General features: G+C 41.6%; 1 protein-coding gene across 3 annotated transcripts in view; it reads right to left on the bottom strand.

Moving 5' to 3' along the window:
- Window positions 1–24,084, bottom strand: part of LOC126161895 (X-linked interleukin-1 receptor accessory protein-like 2) — a 125,040-nt gene extending 100,956 nt beyond the window's left edge. For all 3 annotated transcript variants that reach the window (XM_049918041.1, XM_049918042.1, XM_049918043.1), the window contains exon 1: window positions 23,868–24,084. In XM_049918041.1, coding sequence (XP_049773998.1) covers window positions 23,868–24,082 — 215 coding nt within the window. In that variant the 5' untranslated portion in view covers window positions 24,083–24,084. The remainder of the gene's footprint in view (window positions 1–23,867) is intronic.
- Window positions 24,085–26,535: the final 2,451 nt, after the last annotated feature.

The following is a 26,535-nucleotide window of genomic DNA, read 5'->3' as shown; positions in this document are numbered from 1 at the left end:
AAAAACTGCTGCTTCTTTTTTAACTAGCTGTACAAATAAATTATCTGATCAAAAGTATCTGAACTCCCTTAAGTACTGTGGAATTGGCCACTAGGTGTCATGAGAATCGGGCCTGCCAGTATGAAACGAGGTGAGGAGTACTGTGTAGTCAGCAGAGAAGCAATAACAGCAATATAGGTAGGTCAGGAGAATTTAGTGACTTCAAATTTGGACTAATCATTTTATGTCACCTTATAAATAAATCCATTAGGGACATTTCAACATCTTAGACAAAGTAGACTGTTGGTGATGTGGTTGTGAAGTGGAAATGCGAAGGAATAACCACAACTAAGCCAAAAACATGCAGATCTCATGAGTAGTGGAGCACTGGAGGTACAAGGACAAATAATTTATTCAAAATGGTGGCTGGGTTTTCAGCACCTCTATGACATCAAACCACCTCCACCTACTGGAAATGACAGGAAATTTTGGCTTGAAATAGTGCAGTTAGGCTACCTTCACTAACCTCTATCCCTCTCCCCACCTCTATGGTGTCACTCACGCTCCACCCGTCCTATGATGTCACCCCTGGAAATGGTGGGAAACTATCAGTCGATGTCCAGCTGCCAGAGCGGACGGTTAGGTGACTGCACTTTATTTATTTTGGTGGAAAATAGCAATTATGTGCTGGGGAGGAAGATAGGGTATTTAATTTAGACTAACGCAGAGAAGCGTTCGTCTCAACGTGCAGGGACCGACTAATCTAGTTCACACTACATCCACCAGAGCGCACTATTGGCTTCTCCCCTTTTCCCCTACCCCTCCCCCCGCTCCTATGATGTCACCCACCCCCACACTGCGACCCCTCCACTGGAAATGGCGGGAAACGGTCAGTCTGTGCTGCGCTGCAGGAGAGGACAGTTAGGTTAGTGTACTTTATTTACTTTTGGTGGGAAATTGAAGTAAAGATTGCTCTTAGTTACACAACTATATGCACAGTGCCTAACTTCGCAATATGGCTCAAAATTGATAAATCACAGAAATAATATATAGTTTATGACATAGACTGTAGATCTGACCTGTATGACATAGTGGTTAGAGAGCTGTATCTCAGGAAGGACTTTGTCGATGAAAATGGTCGAAGAGTACATTATGTACGAACGGAGAGGACCACTGGCTACATACAACACACACAGACACACACGGACATACACACACACACCCACAAACACACACACACACACACACACACACACACAAACACAGGTGTTGTGAAAAATGCTATTGTTCTAGACCAATGACCACTTCTGTTTGATCTCATCCATCTGTGTACATGAGGCTGAGTGCATATTTGTGTTTGGATTCTGCAGAATGGACCATGTCACTCTTGTGAATTCATAACAGGACCCCATGTGGTGTCCCACAAGGCAGTTGAGGCTACCCTCACCGGCCGCTGCCTTGGACCCAGGTCGGGCAGTTCTGCATGCGTTCACGGTGCAATCTTTGCACATGATCTGTAGGAGCGCTTAGGAATGATTTTTGAGTGAACTCCGTCGTCAAATTCATGTGGACTATTTTATACATCAATGTAGCATAACCGCCAATTTTTTTGAAAGTGTTATTGTGAATATCGGTCACATGATACTAAATCCAACAAACGATGGACAATAAAAGTTTCTGGTGGAAATAGGTATGAAGGTATCAGCAGTGAAAAGCGACAGATAATAACTTTGACCAGTCTAACAAACTACCTGAAGCGATGCAGAGAAATTGTTCTGGAAAACCTTGAGATGAAACAACACTCATTTATCGTGTAACACTAAATCTGGCAAATGGGCAAACGCACAGGAGACCATGTTTCAGTGCTAAAGGTTTCCAGCAGGTATAGGCAAGAGGGAGGAATAGATGCATTAGCAGTGAGAAGCATCAGAGTAGCTTTGACAACATAATATTTTTCGTACATGAGCCTGATTTTACTTAGCAGAGGACCACCTTCAGACAGTGCCAGAACATCCAGAACATTTGAAAGCGCACAGCTGTTGTTTGAGGGAGGTTAGCCTTTCCAAGAAATACGTTTAATGGTTTTCAGGAAGCGTCCTGTTCTTGAGTATTTTGTCCAAGTGTGACTGATTTCTGTAGACCAAAACCAGAAGATTCTTTTTCAACTGTGAGGTGGTGTGAACACTGACATTACACGTCTTTGACGGGGCTGTAGTGAGATAAGTTGTTACAAGTCTCTCTCTCTCTCCCTCTCCCTCTGGAGGGGAGAGCTCCTGAAGCCTCTAGATCGACTCGAGGCAATTTTACAGATTTCCCATACTTATCTGGCTGAGAGAACATCGACTGTCATATGTTGTTTGCATCTAGATGGCGAAACACCGGTGATGAGATAATTTCTGGTTCTCTACACATTAGAAACACACACGATGACGGGTACTAAAACCATAGTTTACTTTGTAACGTACTAGCATGATCCGGACTCTGTTATACCATTGACATCGGTACTCGTAAACAACATACGAATGGAACTGCCAGTTTCCTCTAGTTTCGAGTTTTCACATAAAAATATTTGCAGACAAGATAAGTTTCTAGTTACTCAATGGTTTGCAGCACATCCCAAGCTATAGTTTCGGCTCCATAAATATATGATCTCCACTCTCTATCTTTAGAATTGTACTGTGCAGGTGATCAGTAGCATACACGTGTGCAGTTGACATCGAGAGAACCCACATAAATATTGTGATATTACAGCAAACCATATGAAAGTACACGAAATTCTGGAAATTGTCATATGGTACTCGATGATTTTAGTACAAAAGTCTCGCAATACCATCGTGTTTTGGCATGTAAACTCGGATATTGCAACTGATATCGGTTTCAAGATCAGTCAATTAATGACGAAGCATTTCTCGTCGACAGAGGTTAGAGAGTAAATGTTTTTGTAATCCCAGAGTCTGGAGATGGTCGCAGTTCGTTGCAAAAACATGGCAGCTAGCAGGCCGGACTGGAAACAGTAATGTTAGCAGATGCGTTTGTGTCGGACGAACCAGACCAGCCTTCGTACACAAGTTCGGAGAGTGATTACTGTCCGCAGAGGGTGCCCCAATCACAGAGTTTAACTGTCAGTGCAATGTGACTGCTGTATTTTTTTCGATCTGTACAAAAATAGTTTTCCGCTGATATTCTCGTAATTTGTCCATCTGTGGAAAGTGGTGGACAGAGCTCCCACACCATCAGCAGCATTTTGGCGGGTAAATTCAGTAAGAACCAGTCAGGCTGCTCCATTTAAAGAGCGTTCCATGATGTCAGAGAATCTCAAGGCATCGTTTGTGAGGGACATAGGACTCTCTACAGATTGGTTAGAACAAACCAGGGGCAGAAAAAGGCATATATGGAATTTCCATGACGTTAGAGAGTCACAAGACATCTTTTGTGGGGGAGGGAGGGGGGGGGGAGATATGTATCTCTACAGACTGGTTCGAACAAGACAGGAGCAGAACGAGATCTACAGAAAGTTCCGTTACATCAGAGTCTCACATAAAATCTTCTTTGTATGAGCTATCAGAGATATGTCCAAGGAGATCAGCCTCCTTTAGTTTGGATGGGTGGCATGCTGTCCCTCACCCATCATTGTGGATTTAGAGCATCTCCAAACCAGCAGTTGTAGGGCATCGAAAATTCACTGAAAATTCCAGCCATTATTCTTGTCTGTAGGACAGTGCTTCGAATTCTATGAGAATCTTTTAGACATCCAATCTCTTGTGTGTCTTCTTTTTTTTCACGATCTGTTGTGCGTTTCGAAAAATGTCATGAAACTTCAGATATGTGTTTATTCTGATATTCCTGTCTGTGCTTAGACACCAGTGTGGTTTTCCCGTTGTAGAACTGTGCGTCGAAAAGTGAGGAAAATAAAAAATAAATGCCTTAACATCTCTGACGCAGCAGCAAATATAAACTAAGCCTATCCAGCATTTCAGGAAAGTGATGAACATAACAGTAGCTGGTATGTGTATAGTCCGATTTTTTTTAACACATTTGTAAGGCATCCATATTTAACCGACCTTACAAGAACTTTATCCATAACGACAGTACGATAGAGAATGAGATACTCAGAAAATAATAATTGCGTTATATCAACAAAAGGCAGTTGCAGTTAATCTCATGTACCCGAAAACTAACGAAACAATCTCTACCAGTATATGGACAGTGGCATGAAACAAACAAGTTAAAGGGACACACATTTTGGAGACGAACCGAGCAGGTGGCTAATAATACCATAAAACTCCCATTAGCAATAGAACAGCGAACTTCATCATAGAAGGGGATAAGGCCAGAAAAATACATTATTCCTTTTAGTGTAAATAAGGCCAGGACCGAGGGTAAGTGGTTGTACGTCATTAACAGGGCTATGCGGTGACCCAGAAAGAAAAATAAAGATATTTATTCACCTCTAGTGAGATGGTGATTGGCTGAAGCCATGTTTGGTGATGAGGACGCGACACGGTGGGGAGATCCCATTTTATAAAAGCATTTCGAGACCTAAAATTAAGGCTCTCTCTTGCCTTGCGCAGACCGCACAAGTGTGTGGAAATAAACGTAGGTGTTGAGAATTTGCTTTCTGTCAAGTGAGGACGATATGCTTCACGTATTGTGGCGACATATAGCAAAGCAGTAGTTAAATATTCCTGCAGGAATTTTTGTGGGCAAAGAAATTGTGCACATCGTTCCAACCCATAGCGAGTGTGCAATAGCCATTATTTCAACTAGGGAAAGATTAACGTTCTACAGAACGCAGGAAACTTGCAACTGAGTGAATTCAGTCAAGGCCAGAGTATGGAATTAGCGTTTCAGATCCAGCACGGAGAGAATGCTGTTGTAGATGTTGGTAAAGTTCCATCGTGTATTTGGCCACAGTAAATACTGAGTCTAGATTTTGCTCACTCCAACTTGGATACACTTCGATCATTGAATATAAAAAGCTAGGATGCTAACTAACCTACCCTCACATTGAGTACATGAGAGTGTTTTCATTGGTTCAAAAAGTAAATTTATTCTCCAATTCGGTGCATTGAGCAGCTATGGCGACGTAGATTTAAAAGAGCTGATGAGATTTTCGATATTTATTCTTTCCTGTGATAAAAATGTTCATGTGTAGAGATAACGATTTTAATAATTGTCATTTCAATATGTCCAGCAATTAAATATTTTGTTATTGACTATCAAAAGTAATTGAACATGATTGTTGTTTATCACTTGACCCCTGAAAGGAACAGTTGATAAATTATATGTAGAATAAAAAAGGGAATAGCTGTTTTGTCTTTCTAGAATGGACCCCAAGCTTTCACTTTTATTATTTCATGCATTATAGGTACTTGACAGGAACATTTCTAACGGTTTTTGTTATGACTCGCCCCTAATATTAGCTGGCTTACAGGGCCAGGGTCATATTTATGTAGAAAGCCTGTTTGACACCCTGGGCTTGAGAAGAGAGTTCAGAGGTCTTGTCCATTTGCGCGTCGAGTGGTAAGCTAAATTTGCACACATTAGTACACTCACTGTGCAGATACAAAGGTTGGATGTATGACAAATTGGCGACCCTGCTAGGATATGCGAAATTACAGCATTCTGATAGACTGAGGGTTTGCTTTTGATAGGTAGAAAACACATAATCCTCCCAAACAATAAGCTGACGCAAATTGGAGCAAAAAAAATGTTAATGTAAATCTGACTCAAATGTGTAGTAAGTGTAGATAGAATTGTATTCATGTATTTCTTATTTGCTGGTGCTCGAGAAGAACGTCACATCTTTGAATTGGGTTGTGTTGTGTTCTGATGCAACTCCAATAACCAAAAGGCTATATAAAAACGGGGAAACGTGTTCAAAAATTGAATATAGGACCGTGGATGATATTTTGGGGTAGAATTAAGACTTATGATCAGATGTTAATGCGTAGTCAGGTTTGGAAAATTCGCGAACAGCGACTGATAGTGGAACGCTCAAAAACCACAGAAAATAATCGATTAAGGCAAAGAGAAGCCATGGAAGATCTTGATAGGATCGAGTTGGACACGCAACAGGTAGATCAGCGGGAACAACACGAGACAGAACACGTAGAAATACCAAATGAGACCGAAAATTCAACACATGATGTTCAACGAAGTCCAAAGAATGGACATGAGAACGGCGTTGCTAATGAATCAGACGCTGAGTCTGTAGATAGTGATTTACAGTATATTGAACCAAACGTAATCATATTGAATCAGCCAGACTTGCAATTGCATGAAAGAACGAGTGTTAGTGCTCCTACGCTGTGTTCCGAAGTGAATGAAACAGTTCACGAAAAACAAGATAGGGAACGGTTGCATCAGATGGCAACTGGCGAAGATGGTGTAGACGAAAACGTCAACATATCTGGAATGTTGCAGCGTTTATTACAACAATCTCAGGAATCAGAAGAGCGTATAGAGGGGAGCATAACACATCAAAAAACACAGTTTCAAGAATGAGAAAATCGTATAGAAGGGCGCATAGCACAAGGGCAAAAAGAATTAGAAGGGCGCATAAAATTGGGGTGAAAGAAACTAACAAGGAAATACAATAATATTCAGAGCTAATTAGATCAAATGCGAACTGAAGCTAAGGAAGCGCAAATCACGCTTCAAACGCTCGTTACAGGGCACAAACAATTGAGAACAGACATTGACACTGTCCAAAGACACATGGTTACGTCGCGTGAAGATAGGCAACAGAGTGTCAAAAGGGTTAAACAACAGGTCGAAGCTTTTGCCATCAAAGCGACGACGAAGGCGAAACATGTTATTGATGAGACGACGTCTCACAAAAGAACGACAAATGCAGCACTAAAGAAATTCGATGCTCGTATTTTTAAAAATACAAGAGAAAAACGAATACCAATTTCAACGGCTGAGAGCGGAAGTTTTACGTTCGATCGAAAGTCGTGGTGACGTTGAAAGCGTTAGGGAGGAGTCGCAGACGACGACAGAATCCACTTTAGTGTCGGTAGGTACTACTGTGAATACTGCAAAATCTACAGTTGCCGATAATACGACAGAAAGGGTACGCGAAATTACGTGTGACGTAATACGGAAAGGCACATGCGGATGCCAGGCCGAAACCGCAAACCGCGAACGGGAAATTAGTCCAAACCAGCGTGTGCCAGAACATCATGGTAACCGTAGGGAACAGTTTGGATTGCGACCACTTGTTCACGAAAGAATAACAGGTCAATCTGGAATACGAGAGCTTGGTTTGCGGCAAGGTTCAGTACGTCAAGCACAAAGTGTGACATACGCTGATCAAACCATAGCGACGCATTATGCAGCGCCACAACCTGAAGGACGAATACCGACGGGTTACAGTACTTCGTCTAACGAGCCAGATTTGCTTACACGTCAAGATACAGAGCCGGTAAAGGGCGCTATGCACGCATGTTGAGCACTGAGACCTGCAAGTAATTCTACTGCAGAAATGCCACAGAATTAACCAAGTTACACACGTTCGCGTAGATTTGACGCAAACCAAGGACAGCATTCCAGTCTTCAAAACCCAGTAGGTACATCACAGAGAGAAGCGAGAGGTTTTTGATGATAACCACTTTCTTACAGTGCAGAAATACCAGCTTTATAAAGAAGATGCAAATATTCTCCACCCCCGCACATTTATTGACCAATTTAAAGCAGGAATACGGACACATTGGCCATTGAAACATAAGTTAGATTTTTTTGCGCACATATGGAGGGAGGTGTTGCTGAAACTATGCAGAAGATAGCAGAAACTTGCGATTCGTATGATTAGTTTAGAGCTGCCTTTATAGCAAGATATTGGTCTCCTGAGGCTCAAATAAAAATAAAATATGGATTATTACAAAACATCTCATTCGAAAATTCGCGTGAGAAAACAACAGTCAAATTCTTTGAGAATATGGCTAAAAGGAATCAATACTTAGATAACCCATGTAACGACGGAGAATTGAGTCAAATATGCAAAACGATACTACCAATGAAGTATCAACAAGAAACTTTCAAAGGTGTTTGGAAAGAAGTAGAATTCATGAGTGAAAACGACGCTCAATGATTCAGGACAGATATTTCTGAAAGAACACGTAATATTAAGGAGAATAACAATAATGGTAGCGATGGAAGGCCAGTATTGGGTTGAATTTTGGACGAAATGGGAATAATTACGGAAATGGGAGTAGTGTCACCACTAGAGCACAGCGTAATGGATATGGTTTTAATAGTGGTTGGAACAGGCGGAATATAGACGAAAACAGGAATGGAAACTGGAGAACTCGGGATAACCGACAGACTGACTTTAATCAGCGATCTACAGGTCCATTGGGGAGAAAGCAGATGGGGAGGTGGTGCGAAAACGCACACATAGGCAAATAATTTGGGTAATTACCAGAGAAACGAACCACAGATGGAGGTTGAATTACGACCACCAAATCCTGGGAAGCGTGAGGATTGACTGACGTTAGGTATTGCAGGAGTTGAAGCAGATAACACACTTTCTGCAGAAAGGGATGACAAGGCGTCCTCTGTAATAAATAGGTTAAGGTGTGGCGTACAAGTGTCGGAACTGGGACCCGGAACGACAGAAAGATCATAAAAGGTATCCGCACAGATACTACAAATAGGGAGGAAGTCACAACTGAAGTGTTGGGACGAGATAGGCTGGGTTGACACTGACGATCAGGATGAACTCCCAGCATTACCTAGTAATGAACCATTTGATTATGACGAAGCATTAATGTATATGGTGCAGATGTTTTATTCTGCACAGACGAAAAATGATTTTCAGCAGGGTAATACATATCCTACTGTAACCTGTGACGCTACAATTGATCAAGGCGGTAGTATTAACCAACAAAATACGGCTAATACAGGCCATAAAAAAAGAAGGAAGTACAGGTAAGTACACCTGATCAAAACTTCGACAAGCTACAGGATGTACTAAAATCCTCCCACAAAACTTTGGAAGAAAAGCAGAAATAGTCTGAGGCATTTTTGATTGCGGGATTCGAACAAAATCGGGAAGAACAAGTCTATAATGGAGAGGAAAATGACAGGGAAAATATCCTGTCTGGATCGGAAAACGAACCACATAATAAAGTATGTGAACAGTCTGATAAATCAGATCAGATGAATACAATTTTGCGACATAGAGGATATAGTACGGCAGTATTACCGAGACTATGTAATCATCACACCAGACACAGAAAACAGCATCGTAATAAATGACGACACAGCTGAAAATTTGAATCTGCAATTCTCGGTGGCAGATAACAAATATGATAACGAGTTGAACAGGGTGCGAGTACAGACAGATACACTTAACGTAGAATCTGACTCCCTAGAATCTAAGAGTGAAGTACTTTTACACTTACAGAATACTTGCCAGGCTCTAAAATCTAAATTAGAGCCGATTACTCAGATGTGTGACGAGTAAACAAATTTAAATGAAGTAGCAATGTGTGAAAATGAGGATTGAAAATCTAGATTGGTTACTTTAGAAGCTGATCTAGCAGCAGCGAGACTAAAGTTGGACAATTTAAAAAAGGGAAGTACTTCTCCCCAAACTCTCGATAAAAACCATCAAATGTTAATGGAAAATGACGCAGCTATGGATGTCCATAAACATCCAGTTGTGACAGAACAAAAACACATACATTGGTTAAATTATGAAGTAACTGAGGACATATTAATGGAGGAATTCGAAGATGAGAGTACTTTAGAGAAAAGCCCGATACTTCGTGCAACAGTCATTAACGCAAAAGTTGATAGTGGGAGTGTGTTAACGGTGATATCAGAGCCGTTATTCAATCGTTGCAATTGCGACAACGGCTTATTAGTGTTAAAAACATGAAAGGTCAAAGTACATGGAGCAATTATGGGACATTCGTCGAACGTCACAAGACAGAGAAAAGTTGCATTTGACTGCCAGGGTCATGTAATAGAAACGAATTTTGCCATAGTACCAAAGATATCAGTCGATATGATTATCAGAGCTGACTTCCTCAATCAACATAAAGCTGTGTTGCATATGGGGCAGAGGAAGTGTCACCTTAGGAGAAATCACCTTGAAATTCGAGGAAAACCTGAGACATGAAGAAATGTGTGGAAATTATACACAGTTACAAATGCAAGTCGACGGAGATATTGCATGTCAGAATAATCCGCGATATCTATGGACGAACGAACCAGTGCCTATAGATTTGGGAATAGTTGAAGACATTTACAAAGAGATAAAAAAAACGAAGTCTAAAGGGGTTAACATATCAGCAAAGGTTGGAATTAGATACAATATTACACAAGCATGCGTTTGTATTTGAACCGAAACCTGGAGCAGTTAAAGATCAACAATACATATTCGAGGTTAAGGACAATAAGCCTTTCAGAGTAGCTCCGTATAACATCCCATTGAGTTACCGACATACTGTATTCTTATAGTTAAATAAGAGGAAACCAGATAGTGTCACTGAACAGGTGCCGTCAGCTTATAACAGCCCGTTATGTGTTGTGGAAGAAAAGGATGGAATGATACATTTGGTATTAGATTCCAGACAAATTAACACAATCATAGTGCCAGAAACAGATCATCCTGAGAGAATAGAAGACTTTCTCCAAAAATTTCATAATGTAAAATTATTCTCATCACTAGATTTACGATGTAGCTTTTGGCAAATTGAATTAGCTCCTGAATGCAGGAAATATATTGCATTTACTGCTTTTGGAAGGTGTTACAGATTTAAAACTCACCTTCGAATTGAACATTTCATCCACAGCTTTTATTCGAGGTCTAGCAAGTATTCTACCTAAGGAGTTACAGGAGTGAATGACATGTTATGTGAATGACATCCTCATAGCACAGTCATCGTGGGAAAAACATAATGAAATTCTGGATATCTTACTGGAAACACTTAAAGAACATGGGGTAGCGGTAAACTTGGAAAAATCGAAATTTGGAACACAACACATAGACTTCCTAGGACATGTCACATCTACACAGGGAATGAAACTGAACCCAGAAAAACTAGAGGCAATAAGAAATTTTGTAACACCATATAATAGGAAGACAGAGGCTTTCTGGGACTTGTAACGCTTTTAAAAGGTTCATCTGTGTAGACACTCTAGCTACACCCCGATTATGCATTTTAACCGGTAAAAACACTCCATGTATATGGGATGATACTGGAGAACAAGAATTTCTGAAGTTGAAAAAGGCGTTAGCGGAAGCACCGGTACTGTCACACCCAGATCTTACGGAAGAGTTTTGTATGGCAATGGACAGCGCCAAGACTGGGTTAGGCGTAGTATTATTATAATGCTACGAACAAGATGGACAGATATCGCATAAGACCATTGCATTTGCCAGTCGTGTGTTATCCAAAAGTGAGAGAAATTATTCCATTACAGAGCTGGAAGCTTTAGCGGTAGTCTGGAGTTTCCAAAAGTTTAGGTATTTTTTGTTTGGAAGGAAAACTATTGTATACACAGATCATAAAGTTCTTGAGATTTTACTCACAGCAAAGTTGACACATGATAAGCTAGCAAGGTGGATTTTTATCTAGCAAGAGTATGATTTCTATGTGAAACATATCCCAGCACCGGCAAACACCTTAGCAGGTTTTCTTTCCCGGTGTCCACAAGGTGCAGCCCAAAGTAACAAGAAGTTCGCTGCAGATGAAGACCAAATTTTTTATATATTACTTTCCTTTTGGAAACTACATAACAACAGCTTTCTCAAACATTTAAAACGAACAGAACAGAGACCCAGAGGTGTTAAGGATCAAATATAAATGGGAAGACAAAAACTCGGTTGACGTTCGTCAGCATTATTTGCTAAAGAATGATTTGCTGTTCTACAGATGAGACTCAAGTACACGTTTATGGACAGTATGTGTTCCTGATGAACTCGTGAACAAATATATACACTACTGGCCATTAAAATTGCTACACCAAGAAGAAATGCAGATGATAAACGGGTATTCATTGGACAATTATATCATACTAGAACTGACATGTGGTTACATTTTCACGCAATTTGGGTGCATAGATCCTGAGAAATAAGTACCCAGAACAACCACCTCTGGCCGTAATAACGGTCTTGGTACGCCTAGGCATTGAGTCAAACAAAACTTGGATGGCGTGTATAGATACAGCTGCCCATGCAGCTTCAACACGATACCACAATTCATCAAGAGTAGTGACTGGAGTATTGTGATGAGCCAGTTGCTCGCCCACCATTCACCAGACGTTTTCAATTGGTGAGAGTTCTGAGGAATGTGCTGGCCAGGGCAGCAGCCGAACATTTTCTGTATCCAGAAAGGCCCGTACAGGACCTGCAACATGCGGTTGTGCATTATCCTGCTGAAATGTAGGGTTTAGCAGGGATGGAATGAAGGGTAGAGCCACGGGTTGTAACACATCTGAAATGTAACGTCCACTGTTCAAAGTGCCGTCAATGCGAACAAGAGGTGACCGAGACGCGTAACCAATGGTACCCCATACCATCACGCCGGATGATACCCCAGTATCGCGATGACGAATACACACTTCGAATGTGCGTTCACCGCGATGTCGCCAAACACGGATACGACCATCACGATGCTGTAAACAGAACCTGGATTCATCCGAAAAAATGACGTTTTGCCATTCGTGCACCCAGGTTCGTCGTTGAGTACACCATCGCAGGCGCTCCTGTCTCTGATGCAGCATCAAGGGTAACCGCAGCCATGGTCTCCGAGCTGATAGTCCACGCTGCTGCAAACGTCGTCGCACTGTTCGTGCAGATGGTTGTTGTCTTGCAAACGTCCCCATCTGCTGACTCAGGGATCGTGACGTGGCTGCACGATCCGTTACAGCCATGCGGATAAGATGCCTGTTATCTCGACTGTTAGTGATACGAGGTCGTTGGGATCCAGCACGGCGTTCCGTATTACCCTCCTGAACCCACCGATTCCATATTCTGCTAAGAGTAATTGGATCTCGACCAACGCGAGCAGCAATGTCGCGATACGATAAACCGCAATCACGATAGGCTACAATCCGACCTTTATCAAAGTCGGAAAGGTGATGGTACTCATTTCTCCTCCTTACACGAGGCATCACAACAACGTTTCACCAGGCAACGCCGGTCAACCGCTGTTTGTGTATGAGAAATCGGTTGGAAACTTTCCTCATGTTCAGCACGTTGTTGGTGTCGCCACCGGCGCCAACCTTGTGTGAATGCTGTGAAAAGCTAATCATGCGCATATCACAGCATCTTCTTCCTGTCGGTTAAATTTCGCGTCTGTAGCACGTCATCTTCGTGGTGTAGCAATTTTAATGGCCAGTAGTGTATGATACACTCACGTAAGTAATGGGCACTTTGGGGCGAAAAAATGTTTTATGAAACTTAATGAGGCCGCACATTTGCCGAACATGGAAAGACGTATTTGGCAAGTATTCAAGGAAAAAAATTTAAGGATGGCCAACGTGCCAAACACTTTCCTTTTCAGACTAAACCACCATTGTCACCCATAATACCGAAAAAGCTAAAACATCTAGCAGCAACAGATTTTATGGGTCCATTACCAAGGACAAGGAATGGGAATTAGTTTATCTCTGTAGTTTTAGAGTTAACATCAAAGTATGTCACTCTGACACCTTTCAAACGTACAACTGGTGTTACGATCAGTAAGGCACTACAATGTGGTTTCCTCAAAATATGTAGAAAGATTAATTTCAGATAAGAGGCCCCAATGTACTTCTAAACCTTGGTTGGCGACTTTAAAAAGACATAAAATTAAACCCATCTTCATATCCAGGTACAAACCAAGCGCCAACTGTGGAGAATGAAGGATATTGGGAATGGTGTCATCTGTGCTGTAGTTCACAACATACCACATGGAATGCCAATTTACGTCACTTACAGCAAATTATTAACGAAATGCTGCACAGTACTACACGATTACCACCAGTCACAGTGCTCAAAAATAAAAGACCATTGGATAGGGTAAGAGAAGTTGTACAGTTTCTGCCATCCAGAAGACTATCACACCAGCAGATAATAAAATTAGCACTCAAGAACATTGAAGGAGCAGCTGCAAAAAGGAAGCTCAGAGCAGACAAAGGGTATTCATTGTGGGACAGTTGGTTCTTGTTAGAAATCACTTATTATCTAATAAAGGAAAACAGGTTTGCCATAAATTCTATCCAGTTTATAAGGGACCCATGATAATTAGTAAAGTGGTTCACACAAATGCAGTAGAATTGGTGAACCCAAGAATGGAAAATAAAGGTTTACATCATGTAAGCCACCTAAAGGCTGATAATGAATGATAATTCTTGCAGTCGTCATACGGCAATTAGCAATGAAAACTAAAATATAAATGGATCACAGATGATACAGCAAAAGAATGTAGATATGTTTCAGGTGGCAGCAGATCTCAAGAGGCAAACAGAACGAGCTACAAACATGTAAATATTCTAATATAGATACATTAATACTAATCGTTTAAATCATCAAAGTAGGTCAGGATATAAAAATAAAGGAAAACTAATTGCATGATATACTAATTAACTAACCTACACATAATCAATCCATGCTCATTCAAGAAGTAAAGGAACCATTATAAAATTAAGTAACTTAATGTGTCAGAGATATATTTTAATTTCTTCTGTAAAGTACTGAAAAAAGGTGTTTAAACATTCATTTTGTATTATTCATGTAAATGTTCAAATGTAAAGGTTATAGTAAATTTAGGTAAAGAAACTTGTAAGTGTAGTATTGAACAAAAGTCATTGTAAAACAAATGAAACAAAGAAGGCACACAACACAACGTCACTATAATCGTCTGGAGGAGGGAGCCAAGGTGGCGACATAAGCAGAAAGTCGACGAGTAGCTATGGGCTGAGTGTCAGAGTTTATACGATTGCACAATATGGCATTGGCGACAGACTGAAGACAGAAGCAAGGAATTTACTGCCTCACGCTTCACTTTAGCATGGAGAACGAGCCAAGTGTATTTTGAAGAATATTGTCCCACACCTCACCCCATTAGCGAGAGGATGGGAAAACCCATTAGAAGTAGGGACGCATAAGCCGCGAGGAAGACCCAAGTGAACTCATTAGCAGCGACAAAGAATAGCAAACCGTCTGCAACAGCCCATTAGTACAACTGCCTGGAAAAATAAACTCAGGATATTTTTCTCTGAATAACTGATAACTGAAAACAGATATATCACTTCAGAAATAGGATTGACCACATCTCATAACAACATTACTGGTAGTCCTTCTGAATACTTTCGCTGAATAACATATGCTATCCCTGTGCCCGAGAAGTTGCAACTTCCATGAAAGAAAACATGAAGACACAGCAAGAAATGAAGAGAAGAAAGGGTCTGGAGATGAGACAGCAAGAAGACAGCAAGGTTTCTTTCTTAATCCTATACCTCAAACCGGTATGAGATTTGGCAGAATCAACAGGAAGTAATAATCAACAAAACCATGGCAGTTATTTCATTCTATCAAACCAACCAAAGGCGGTCAAACCATCAGACAGAGTACACATAATGGGGACATCAAGATGTAGCAACAATTGAGGGGCTACACTCATCAACCTTGTTGACAACTATGCCAATAAAGGACTATGCCAACTATATTGTCACATCATGGCATTGCCTTTGGACGAGCACTTTGTCATCAAAACAATGCAACATGGAATCGACCATGCAATGACATTCGTGCTCGAACACTCAGAACTGTAAATGTCGATAGTTTTCATCAACATTGCACAGAGTCTACAACTGACTAGCAGCATCAACCACCACTGATCGACAGCAGCATTGGGAAGCAAACCCAACCCAAATTTCAAAGAGTAAATTGCGTTAAGAAGGAAAGTGATGTGTGTGATTAATTTATACTAATATTTTAAAGTGTGCAAAAGATAATAACTTCAACAAAGAGTTGAGACACCTGTAAATATTCAGTCGTACCTGTAACACTGAGAATTTGTAACTTGTGTGTTTCATCTGTATTTTGCAATTCGATTTGTAAATTGTTAAGGCTGTTCTTAAATGTACCATGTTTTATATTTTGTATTTCATGTGTAATTTGTAAATGTTCATCAAATCTAAATATATGTTAATAAGAATTTGTGTATTGTGGATATTTTGAAAACGTGTTTTTAATGATTAAAAATGTAAAAGAATATGAAGTTTGCATTAATGTGTATAGAAATATGCAAAGATATTAACTACTTTACATATATGAAGTTCACTTAAGTACATACATGTCTGTTTATGATGATAATTTTCAATACTGATGTAGCATTTGAGTGTTTACAGTAGGTATAAGAAAAACTAATGTTTGCTTAACTTCACTCATCTTTCATAATCATCAATATCATGAATGTTTGAGAATTGTGGAATGCCTGAAGTTATTGTAAAGAGAGAATTTAAAAGGTGGATGAACCATTTTAATAGTATCTAACTACAAGTACTAGAGAAAAATGTTGTAAGATTAGTCAATTAACTATCTATGAAGGACTGTAAAGCTACATAAAAATCATCCAAATAGAAAATGCCTTGTAAAGCAATGCATTGCAAATCAATTAGTTAAAAAAATGTTAAAACGACATCATCTAGCATAAGGTAGACAAGTAGCTGGGAAATGATTATATTATTTGAAATTACAATCTTGAACTGCAATGAGCAATGCCTCAACCATTGATCGCAGCAAGAAGGGACGGCATTTGTAAGGCATCTGGATTTAATGGACCTTACATAAATTATATCCATAACGACAGTACGATACAGTATGAGATCCACAGAAAATAATAGTTACATTATATCAACAAAAGGCAATTGCAGTTAATCTCATGTACCCAAAAACTAACGAAACAATCTCTACCAGTATATGGACAGTGGCATGAAACAAACAAGTTAAAGGGACACGCATTTTGGAGACAAACCGAGCAGGTGGCTAATAATACCATAAAACTCCCATTAGCAATAAAACGGCGAGCTTCATCATAGAAGGGGATAAGGCCAGAACAATACATTATTCCTTTTAGTGTAAATAAGGTAAGGACCGAGGGTAAGTGGTTGCACATCATTAAGAGGGCTATGACGCTACCCAGAAAGAAAAATAAAAATGTTTATTCACCTCTATCGAGATGGTGATTGGCTGAAACCATGTTTGGCGATGAGGACGCGACACGGTGGGGAGATCCTATTTCATAAAAGCATTTCGAGATCTAAAATTAAGTCTCTCTCTCTCTCTCTCTCTCTCTCTCTCTATCTTCTCACGTGACGGGTCACACAAGTGTCTGGAAATAAACGTAGGTGTTGAGAATTTGCTTTCTGTTAAGTGAGGACGATATGCTTCACGTAATGTGGCGACATATAGCAAAGCAGTAGTTAAATATTCCTGCAGGAATTTTTGTGGGCAAAGAAATTGTGCACATCGCTCCAACCCATAGCGAATGTGCAATATCCATTATTTCAACTAGGGAAAGATTAATGTTCTACAGAACGCAGGAAAGTTGCGACTGAGTGAATTCAGTCAAGGCCAGACAGAGTATGGAATTAGCGTTTCAGATCCAGCACAGAGAGAATGCTGTTGTAGATGTTGGTAAAGTTCCATCGTGCATTTGGCCACAGTAAATATTGAGTCTAGATTTTGATCACTCCAACTTGGATACACTTCGACCATTGAATATCAAAAGCTAGGATGCTAACTAACCTACCCTCACATTGAGTACATGAGAATGTTTTCATACGTTCAAAAAGTAAATTTATTCTCCAATTCGGTGCATTGAGCAGCTATGGCGACGTAGATTTAAAAGAGCTGACGAGATTTTCAATATTTATTCTTTCATGTGATAAAAAATGTTCATGTGTAGAGATAACGATTTTAATAATTGTCATTTCAATATGTCCAGCAATTAAATATTTTGTTATTGACCATCAAAAGTAATTGAACGTGAATGTTGTTTATCACTTGACCCCTGAAAGCAACAGTTGATAAATTATATGTAGAATAAAAAAGGGAATAGCTGTTTTGTCTTTCTAGAATAGACCCCAAGCTTTCATTTTTATAAATTCGTGCATTCTAGGTACTTGACAGGAATATTTCTAATGATTTTTGTTATGATCTTCCCCTGACATTAGCTGCCTTACAGGGCTAGGGCCATATTTATGTAGAATGCCTGTTTGACATCCTGGGCTTGAGAAGAGAGTTCAGAGGTCTTGTCGATTTGTGCGCTAAGTGGTAAGCTAAGTTTGCACACATTAGTACACTCGCTGTGCAGATACAAAGGTCGGACGTACGACACACTGCAGATATCGTTTTTTAACACTCTATAATTTCAGTATATCGGTTTTGGGGGTTGTCATTTCAGACCAAGTCTTTTTCGCACCAGTTCACACATAGAGCATAGATATTTACTTGTATTTCGACTTGTAGGGGATGGAGCGTCCTTTATTTTGAGTTTGTCTGCTCCTACTTTCGAATGGTATACTGAATTTTTCTTGCAGCAGGATGACGCTAATTGTTGGACATCGTCAATTTAAAGCTGTATTGCGAATTTAGGCACTCATTGTGTAGTACTATGAATACAGATGTGCAATTAGGAGCGAATGTACTTTACTTTCCCGTCAAAAATAAATAAAGTACTCTAACCTAAACTTCCCCTCCTGCAGTGTAGCACAGACTGACCGTTTCCTGTCATTTACAGGGGTGGGGTGGTGGTTGGGGGTGACATCATAGGTTTGGGGGTAGGTGGGAAGAGGGGAAGGGGAAGGCCAATGGCACTCTCTTGTGGATGTGGTGCGACCTAGCTCAGCTAGTCCCCTGTGTCAAGCTGACACACGTCTCCGAATTAGGTTAGTGGAGGTAGCCCAACTGAACTATACATAAATAAATTACTTAAATGCCCTGCCTTCCTTCCCAGCACAAAATTGCTGTTTCCCATCAAAAATAAATGAACTACAGTAACGTAACTTACCTCTTCAGCAGTTGAACAGTAACTGACCATTTCCCACCATTTCCAGAGGTCGCATCAGAGGAGGTGTGGGGGTTGGGTGATGTCATAGGAGTGGGGAGAGGGTTGGGAGAGTTAGATTAGTGGAATTAGCCCAATTTCCCTATTTCCCACCAAAATTTCCCGTCATTTCCAGGCAGTGGAGGCGGTATGATGCCATAGGGGGGGGGGGTGGGAAAACAAGTCGCCATTTTGAATAAATTGTTTGTCCTCAAACCCCCATCACCCCGCTACTCTCCGGTACTGATGAACAGGTACCATAGAGTATTGCGGAGGGGGCTTGAAATAAATCACATGAAATCCACAGAAGGAATTATGAGTTCCAGATAGCTGTCAACAGTTAAGCTAGCGCAATAACTCTATGTAGGGAGGTAAAAAGAATGGAGTACAATGGTCTAATAGGTCATAAACCATGCATTTCTATAGTCAAAGCTAAGTGACGCTTGAGGTAGTGCAAAGAGCAATGCTACTAGATGGTGGATTACGAAGCATGTAATTTGGAGTGATGAATCATCCTATATCTTGTAGCAACCCAATAGAAGTGTCTATGTTTAAGAAATGTCTTGAAACCTTCAAAAAATGGCTCTGAGCACTATGAGACTCAACTGCTGTGGTCATAAGTCCCCTAGAACTTAGAACTACTTAAACCTAACTAACCTAAGGACATCACACACATCCATGCCTGAGGCAGGATTCGAACCTGCGACCGTAGCGGTCGTGCGGTTCCAGACTGTAGCGCCTTTAACCGCTTGGCCACTCCAGCCGGCCCTTGAAACCTTCCCTGCCATATGTGTCAACACTCAAGTATGGAGGAGGTAGTGTTATAGTATGGAGGCACCTTCACAGTCCCTTGTAAAGCTGAAGAAAAAGCTAAATATGGAAGGATATGTGGACATTTTACAGTTTTGTGTCCTGTGTACAGTAGAGGTACAGTTTGGAGACGGACGATTGTTTGCATGGGCATGACAATAAAGCAGCATGTATGAGGCAATGTTTTGTGAACAAAACCTTTCCTGAAATCGACTGGCCCACCCTGCGTCCCAACTGGAACCCAAAGGTACTCCTTCGGAATGAGTTAGAACGTCGACTTCGCTCCAAACCTCAGTGTCCCTCATCACTATATTCTGCGGTTTCGGAATTTGAGGAATAATGGGCTACCATTCCCCTACAGCCATTCAGACAACTCGCTGAAACTGTCGCCACTAGAGCTCAAGCTGTCATAAAAGCGAAGCATGGAGACAATCAATATTAATGTCTTCTAGTAGGTGTCCTGATATTTTTGATCGGATAATGTATATAAATCTCACTATTTGCTCTGATGCAGTATTTTATTGCATGGGAAAGCGAAAAAAAAACTGTGAGCGGCAGATATTCACACTCAATGATCGCCATTTCCTGGTCTCTTATCGCGGTTTCGCCTCCCCTCCCTGTATCTACTGAGGTGCAGGCTGAAATATGGGAAGGGTATGTAGGGGCACTATTGATGGCAGTATCATAGAAAGAGAAGAGGAAGTAGATGAGGATGAGATAGGAGACAAGATACTGCGAGAAGAATTCCATAGAGCACAGAAAGGCGCAATTAGAAACAAGGCCCCGGCAGTAGACAACATTCCCCCACAACTATTGAGACCCTTGTGAGAACCAGCCGTGACAGAATTATTCCACTTGGCGTGCAAGGTGTATGAGACGGGTGTAATCCCCTCGCTCGTAAGAAGAAGGTAATAATTCCAGTTCTAAAGAAGGCTGTTGCTGGCAACAAAGTGTGAATAGCACCGAATCATCAGTTTAATACATCATGGTTCAAAATATTGAAACAAATTATTTATCGAGGTATGGAAAAACTGGTAGAACATCATTTTGGGTTCCAGAGCAATTCAGGAACACACGAAGCAATACTGACTGTACGACTTATCTTGGAAGGTAGGTTAAAGACAATCATACCCACGTTTACAGCATTTGTATATTTGGTGACAGCTTTCGAAAAAGGTTGCTTGGATACACTCTTTGAAATTCTGAAGGTAACAGGTATAAAATGTAGGGAGTGAAAGATCGTTTATAACTTGTACAGGAATCATACTGCAGTAGTTATTAACAACCAATATAAATTTAAGTGCTAGGAAATCTTTTCTGAAGGTATTTTTCTGGAGCGTGGATGGTAAGGTCAAAAAATGTTCAAATGTGTGTGATATCTTATGGGACTTAACTGTTAAGTCATCAGTCCCTAAGCTTACACACTACTTAACCTAAATTATCCTAAGGACAAACACACACACACACACACACACACACACACACACACATCCATGTCCGAGGGAGGATTCGAACCTCCGCCGGGACCAGCCGCGCAGTCCATGGCTGCAGCGCCCAGACCTCTCGGCTAATCCCGCGCGGCGGATGGTAATCAGTTCAGACAAGAAGAGAATAGAAGCTTTTGAAATGTGGTGCTATAGAAGAACGACGATAAATACCTACATTAGCTGTAACCGTAAGGTGGGAGCGGAGTGTGTAAGCACAAGCCTTGTATTTGTTTTTCTTAAAAAGGAACAGCACAATAAATTTCCTTAAAGTAAATGTGCGAGATGTACGAACGTCTTTCAATAAACAATGCCCCACTTCTCAGAAAACATATTTTCTTAAGAGCTGGAATTTGGTGACAATATTAGTCAACATCTCTTTTACATTTACTATTTTCCTGCATTGTCTCCGTCATGTTCTATGGGCTTACGCCAGTATTGTGCAAGAGCATGTTTTCTCTGTAGGTAAAAGCTCTTGTCCTCTGCTCGTAGCCATGTTTCCGTTGCATGCATTAGCTCTCGTCATCTTCAAAGTGTGATCCTAGTGTCGGCTGTGACAGATGCTGGTGTCATGAACGAGACCGAGCACATCACAGTTTCTGCACTTCCTCACGCTTTAACTCTTTCTGTCCATCGCCCAACAGTATTTTTTTCAACCGCATCAGTACTATATACTTTCGAGTTAACATCTATGAATGTGTGCCACCGTTTCTTTTACTAAAATCAAAAATTCAATTACAGCACGTTGTCGTAATGAGTGTCTTGCGTCGTCGCCATTTTGTTGGTTCACTACAGATCTGCCATCAGCCATACTTGTTTGAAACTTCACACATGTGCAGAAGAAACATTTTTGTAGCATAAGAGAGACCTGCTACTTCTTGTTGTCTATGGTCCGGTAGCTGTTAGTACATGGCTGATGTATCACTGTTATTTTAGATGTTCATACAATGTAGGCTTTCACTGCGGGTACTGCTTTCACTTAAAAAACGCCCGGGCATAAAAATTTCCCTTGACATTTCAACTCCAACTACGGACCGAGCAAGGTGGCGCGGTGGTTAGCACACGGCATTCGCATCCGGGAGGACGACGGTTCAAATCCGCGTCCAGCCATTCTGATTTTGGTTTTCCGTGATATCCCTAAATCTCTTCAGGCGAATGCCGGGGTGGTTCCTTTGAAAGGGCACGGCAGATTTCCCTTCCCATCCTTCTCTAATCCGATGGAACCGATGACTTCGCTGTTTGGTTCCCTCCCACAAATCAACCAACTATCATGTGCGCATGTGTAGGGAAGCTACTGAGATTTGTAAACATCACAATAATTGTAACAGTAAAGAGGAAGGTGTTAAATTGGATTAAATTTGTGTGTTAACGTTACACCGAGTGCGTTGGCATTGAGGTCGTAGCCGACATCATGTGATGGACTGTAGTGCCCTCTGCACCCCCCGTATATTCGGCGACACCTCGAATTCTGGTCGCAGTTTGGCGCTTTATCTCTGAAGAGACTCCCGCAGCTGGAGATGAAACGTTAAGAAAAATTTTATGTATCGACCAGGGCTTAACAGCACGGAATTTTTAGTTGGAAGTTTAGATGTTGTTGATGTAATAAGCGAATAAAGAAAAGTCTTTTTCCCACGCCCACACTATCGCCCCTCTAACAAATTGTGTAGCAGATTTTAGCCTATGTAACAGGTTGTGCTAAATTTCTCCAGCTGCTGGTAATCAAAGTAGAAACACTAACTTGTGTTGAGATTATGTTACTCATGAATAATTAGTGTTCTGCTTTTAAATTTCCTCCTCTGTTGTAATGAAAAGTCAGCTGTTGAAATATGAAACCAGTACAAACGCAAATAACTCCAACTACTGATAGCCGGCCGCGGTGGCCGAGCGGCTCTAGGCGCATCAGATAGAAAATAGTAGCTTTATTGACGTTACGTTGCTCGTCGTTAATTAGTGTTCTGCTTTTAAACTTCCGCTTCTATTATAATAAGAAGCCAGGTTTCAAATGCGAAACAGCTGCCAAACTAAACATTTCCAGTTGAGTTAACCAGAGCATAAGTTCTCGTCTTTCTTCAGGTTATGTTACTCGTCAGTAGTCAGTGTTCTACTTTCATATTTCCTCCTCTATTGAAGTGAGAAGCTAGCAAAAACCATCAACCGATACATGTACCAGGTTTTGGAACAATCCTAACGAAGACATCTGTGAAGCGCACCGCGTTTGAGGCTACATTCTTCTTTTCCTACTCCAATTTGGTTGTTCCGTCAAAAACAGCGTGCTCGTCGTGCAGAACAACCCCATGTGACTCACCAAGTTTCGCATTGTTTTGTTTCCGAGTGACGACCATTAGCGCGAGAAGAGCAGCAACGCAGCGTTCGTAGGGTTGGCACGTCATACTCGTTCTCTCATATTTCCCCCAGTGGCGACGCCTGTTCGCGGGTACAAGCGTACGATAGTGAACACTAGCAAATTGTCGACGAATGCTCGTTCGCTCGCGTTTGCTTCCATTCGCTCCGGTCTAAATGAGGCTTGAGACACGGCGCTTACCACTCGATGCTGTCGTAGTCCCTGGCGCAGCAGTGCAGCGCCTTGTACTTGGTCAGGTACGCGGTGTCTACGCTGTTGAGCTCCGTGCTGATGGTTGGCGGACAGGGGCCTGGGGCGATGAGGTGCTCGCAGAAGCTGCCGAGGCGAGACGCCCGCGCCGCGAAGCCAAGCAGCAGCAGCAGCAGCGGCGGCAGGGCGCGCTCCTTGTGCCGCATGGCAGGCCTGGCAGCTACTGGCCGCGCACTTCCTGCTAGCCTTCCCGCCCCGTCGCTGCCCACTGCGTAACTACCGGCTGCCGCGGCCTACGTCTCATAGTGCAACAAGAGGCGTCACTTGTCAAGTCATGAACTGGTCAACGGATGTGTCTCTTTAATGCCCTCGTAAACAGACAAACAGTTTCTCAAATTCCGCGTCTCTCTCAAACTACACTAAAGCGCTAAAGAAACTGGTATAGGCACGCGTATTCAAATACAGGCAGAATACGGCGCTGCGGCCGGCAACGCCTATAAGATACAAGTGTCTGGTGCTGTTGTTAGATCGGTTACTGCTGCTACAATGGCAGGTTATCAAGCCGGCCGGAGTGGCCTGCCGGTTCTAGGCGCTACAGTCTGAAGCCGAGCGACCGCTACGGCCGCAGGTTCGAATCCTGCCTCGGGCATGGATGTGTGTGATGTCCTTAGGTTAGTTAGTTTTCATTAGTTCTAAGTTCTAGGCGACTGATGACCTCAGAAGTTAAGTCGCATAGTGCTCAGAGCCATTTGAACCATTTGAACCAGGTTATCAATATCAAGATTTAATTGAGTTTGAACGTGGTGTTAGTCGGTGCACGAGCGATAGGATACAGCATCTCCAAGATAGCGACGAAGTTGAGATTTTCGCGTACAACCATTTCAGGAGTGTACCGTGAATATCAGGAATCCGGTAAAATATCATATCTCCGATATCGCTGCGGCCGGAAAAGATCCTGCACGAACGGGACTAACGACAACTGAAGAGAAACATTCAACGTGACACAAAGCTTTACGCCTCGCCTGAGCCCGTCAGCACCGACATTGGACTGTTGATGACTGGAAACATGTTGCCTGGTCGGACGAATCTTATTTCAGATTGTATCGAGCGGATGGACGTGTACGGGTATGGAGACAACCTCATGAATCCATGGACCCTGCGCGTCAGCAGGGGATTGTTCAACCTGGTGGAGGCTCTGTATTGCTGTGGAGCGTGTGCAGTTGGACTGATATGTGACATCTGATACGTCTAGATACGATTCTGACAGGTGACACCTACGTACGCATCCTGTCTGATCACCTGCATCCATTCGTGTCCATTCTGCATTCCAACGGACTTGGGCATTGCAGCAGGACAATGCGATACGCCACACGTCCATAACGGCTACAGAGTGGTTCCAGGAACACTCTTCTGAGTTTAAACACTTCCGCTAGCTACCAAATACCTCAGACATGAACATTAATGAGGATATGTGGGACGCTTTGCAACGTGCTGTTCAGAAGAGATCTCCACCCCCTGGTAGTCTTACGGATTTATCGACAGCCCTGCAGGATTCATGGAGTCAGTTCCCTCCAGCACTACAGACATTAGTCGAGTCCACGCCAAGTCGTGTTGCGGCACTTCTGCATGCTCGCGGGGTCCGTACGCGATATTACGTAGGTGTACCAGTCTCTCTGGCTCTTCATCCTTTGGAGTTTAGACGTACAGGTCAGCAAGGAAACACCATACTGTTAGTTTACCAAATAACGCCTCTGGTTGTCGTCTTTAGTTCCTATAAATAAAGTTGTTCTACATGAGCAACTGTCTATGAATACTTTTTTCCGTGACTGTACGTTATTTGTAGCAAAGAGAATCTTATCTCATCGTGTATCCCTGTCTGACATTAGTAGTTGTATCGACGGCGAGCTCATTTTGCGTGGCCACATACGAGCAATGTGTTGCTGGCAATGTCAATGTTGTGATCAATTGTCGCCTGTAGCTGTCATATAGGCTACTAGCGATTTCTACCAATATTTCAGACGCCTCTATGTCAGGAAGTTCTGTTGTGGAAAAATATCTTCTATGTTTAGCAAAACTTCGTGTGTCGTCTAATACTCGTAATAAAACAAGAGTTAAAACTGCATTAAACTTATTTTCTAACGTATTTAGCTGGAAACTGTAACCTTATACACTAAGAAAGTGTTCAGAATTAAATCATTCGCTACTTACATAAGGAGGACTTATTGATAGTTCCCACAATAGTGACTAACTTTGATCAGTTCATAATTACCTTTAAAAATTTATCATTTTCCTGATTCCACTTTCCCACCTCTGTTTCTGGTGTGTAATAATTTATGTGTTGTTGCAGGAATAATTTACTTATTTGTTGAAAATACATGTAGTGATAAAGCACTGTACTTGTATTCTGGAAAACGGCGATTCATATTCCGATCACCCAGATTTGGATTTTCTGTGGTTTCTCTAAATCGTTTAAGACGGTGGATAAGTTCCCCTGGAAGAACACAGATGATTTCCTTCCACAGCCTTACCCAATTTGAACTTGCATTCGATCTCTAATCGACTCGTCGTGAACGAGAAAAACCTACATTTTATTTTATTATGATTTCGCTTAGAATTTTACAGTTAAAATTGTAATGTGATTTAACGCAGCTATTCTCCA

This window comes from Schistocerca cancellata, chromosome 2 (genome assembly GCF_023864275.1).
Source record: "Schistocerca cancellata isolate TAMUIC-IGC-003103 chromosome 2, iqSchCanc2.1, whole genome shotgun sequence".
Taxonomy (NCBI): Eukaryota; Metazoa; Arthropoda; class Insecta; order Orthoptera; family Acrididae; genus Schistocerca; species Schistocerca cancellata.
This window is presented reverse-complemented; position numbering and strand designations above follow the sequence as displayed.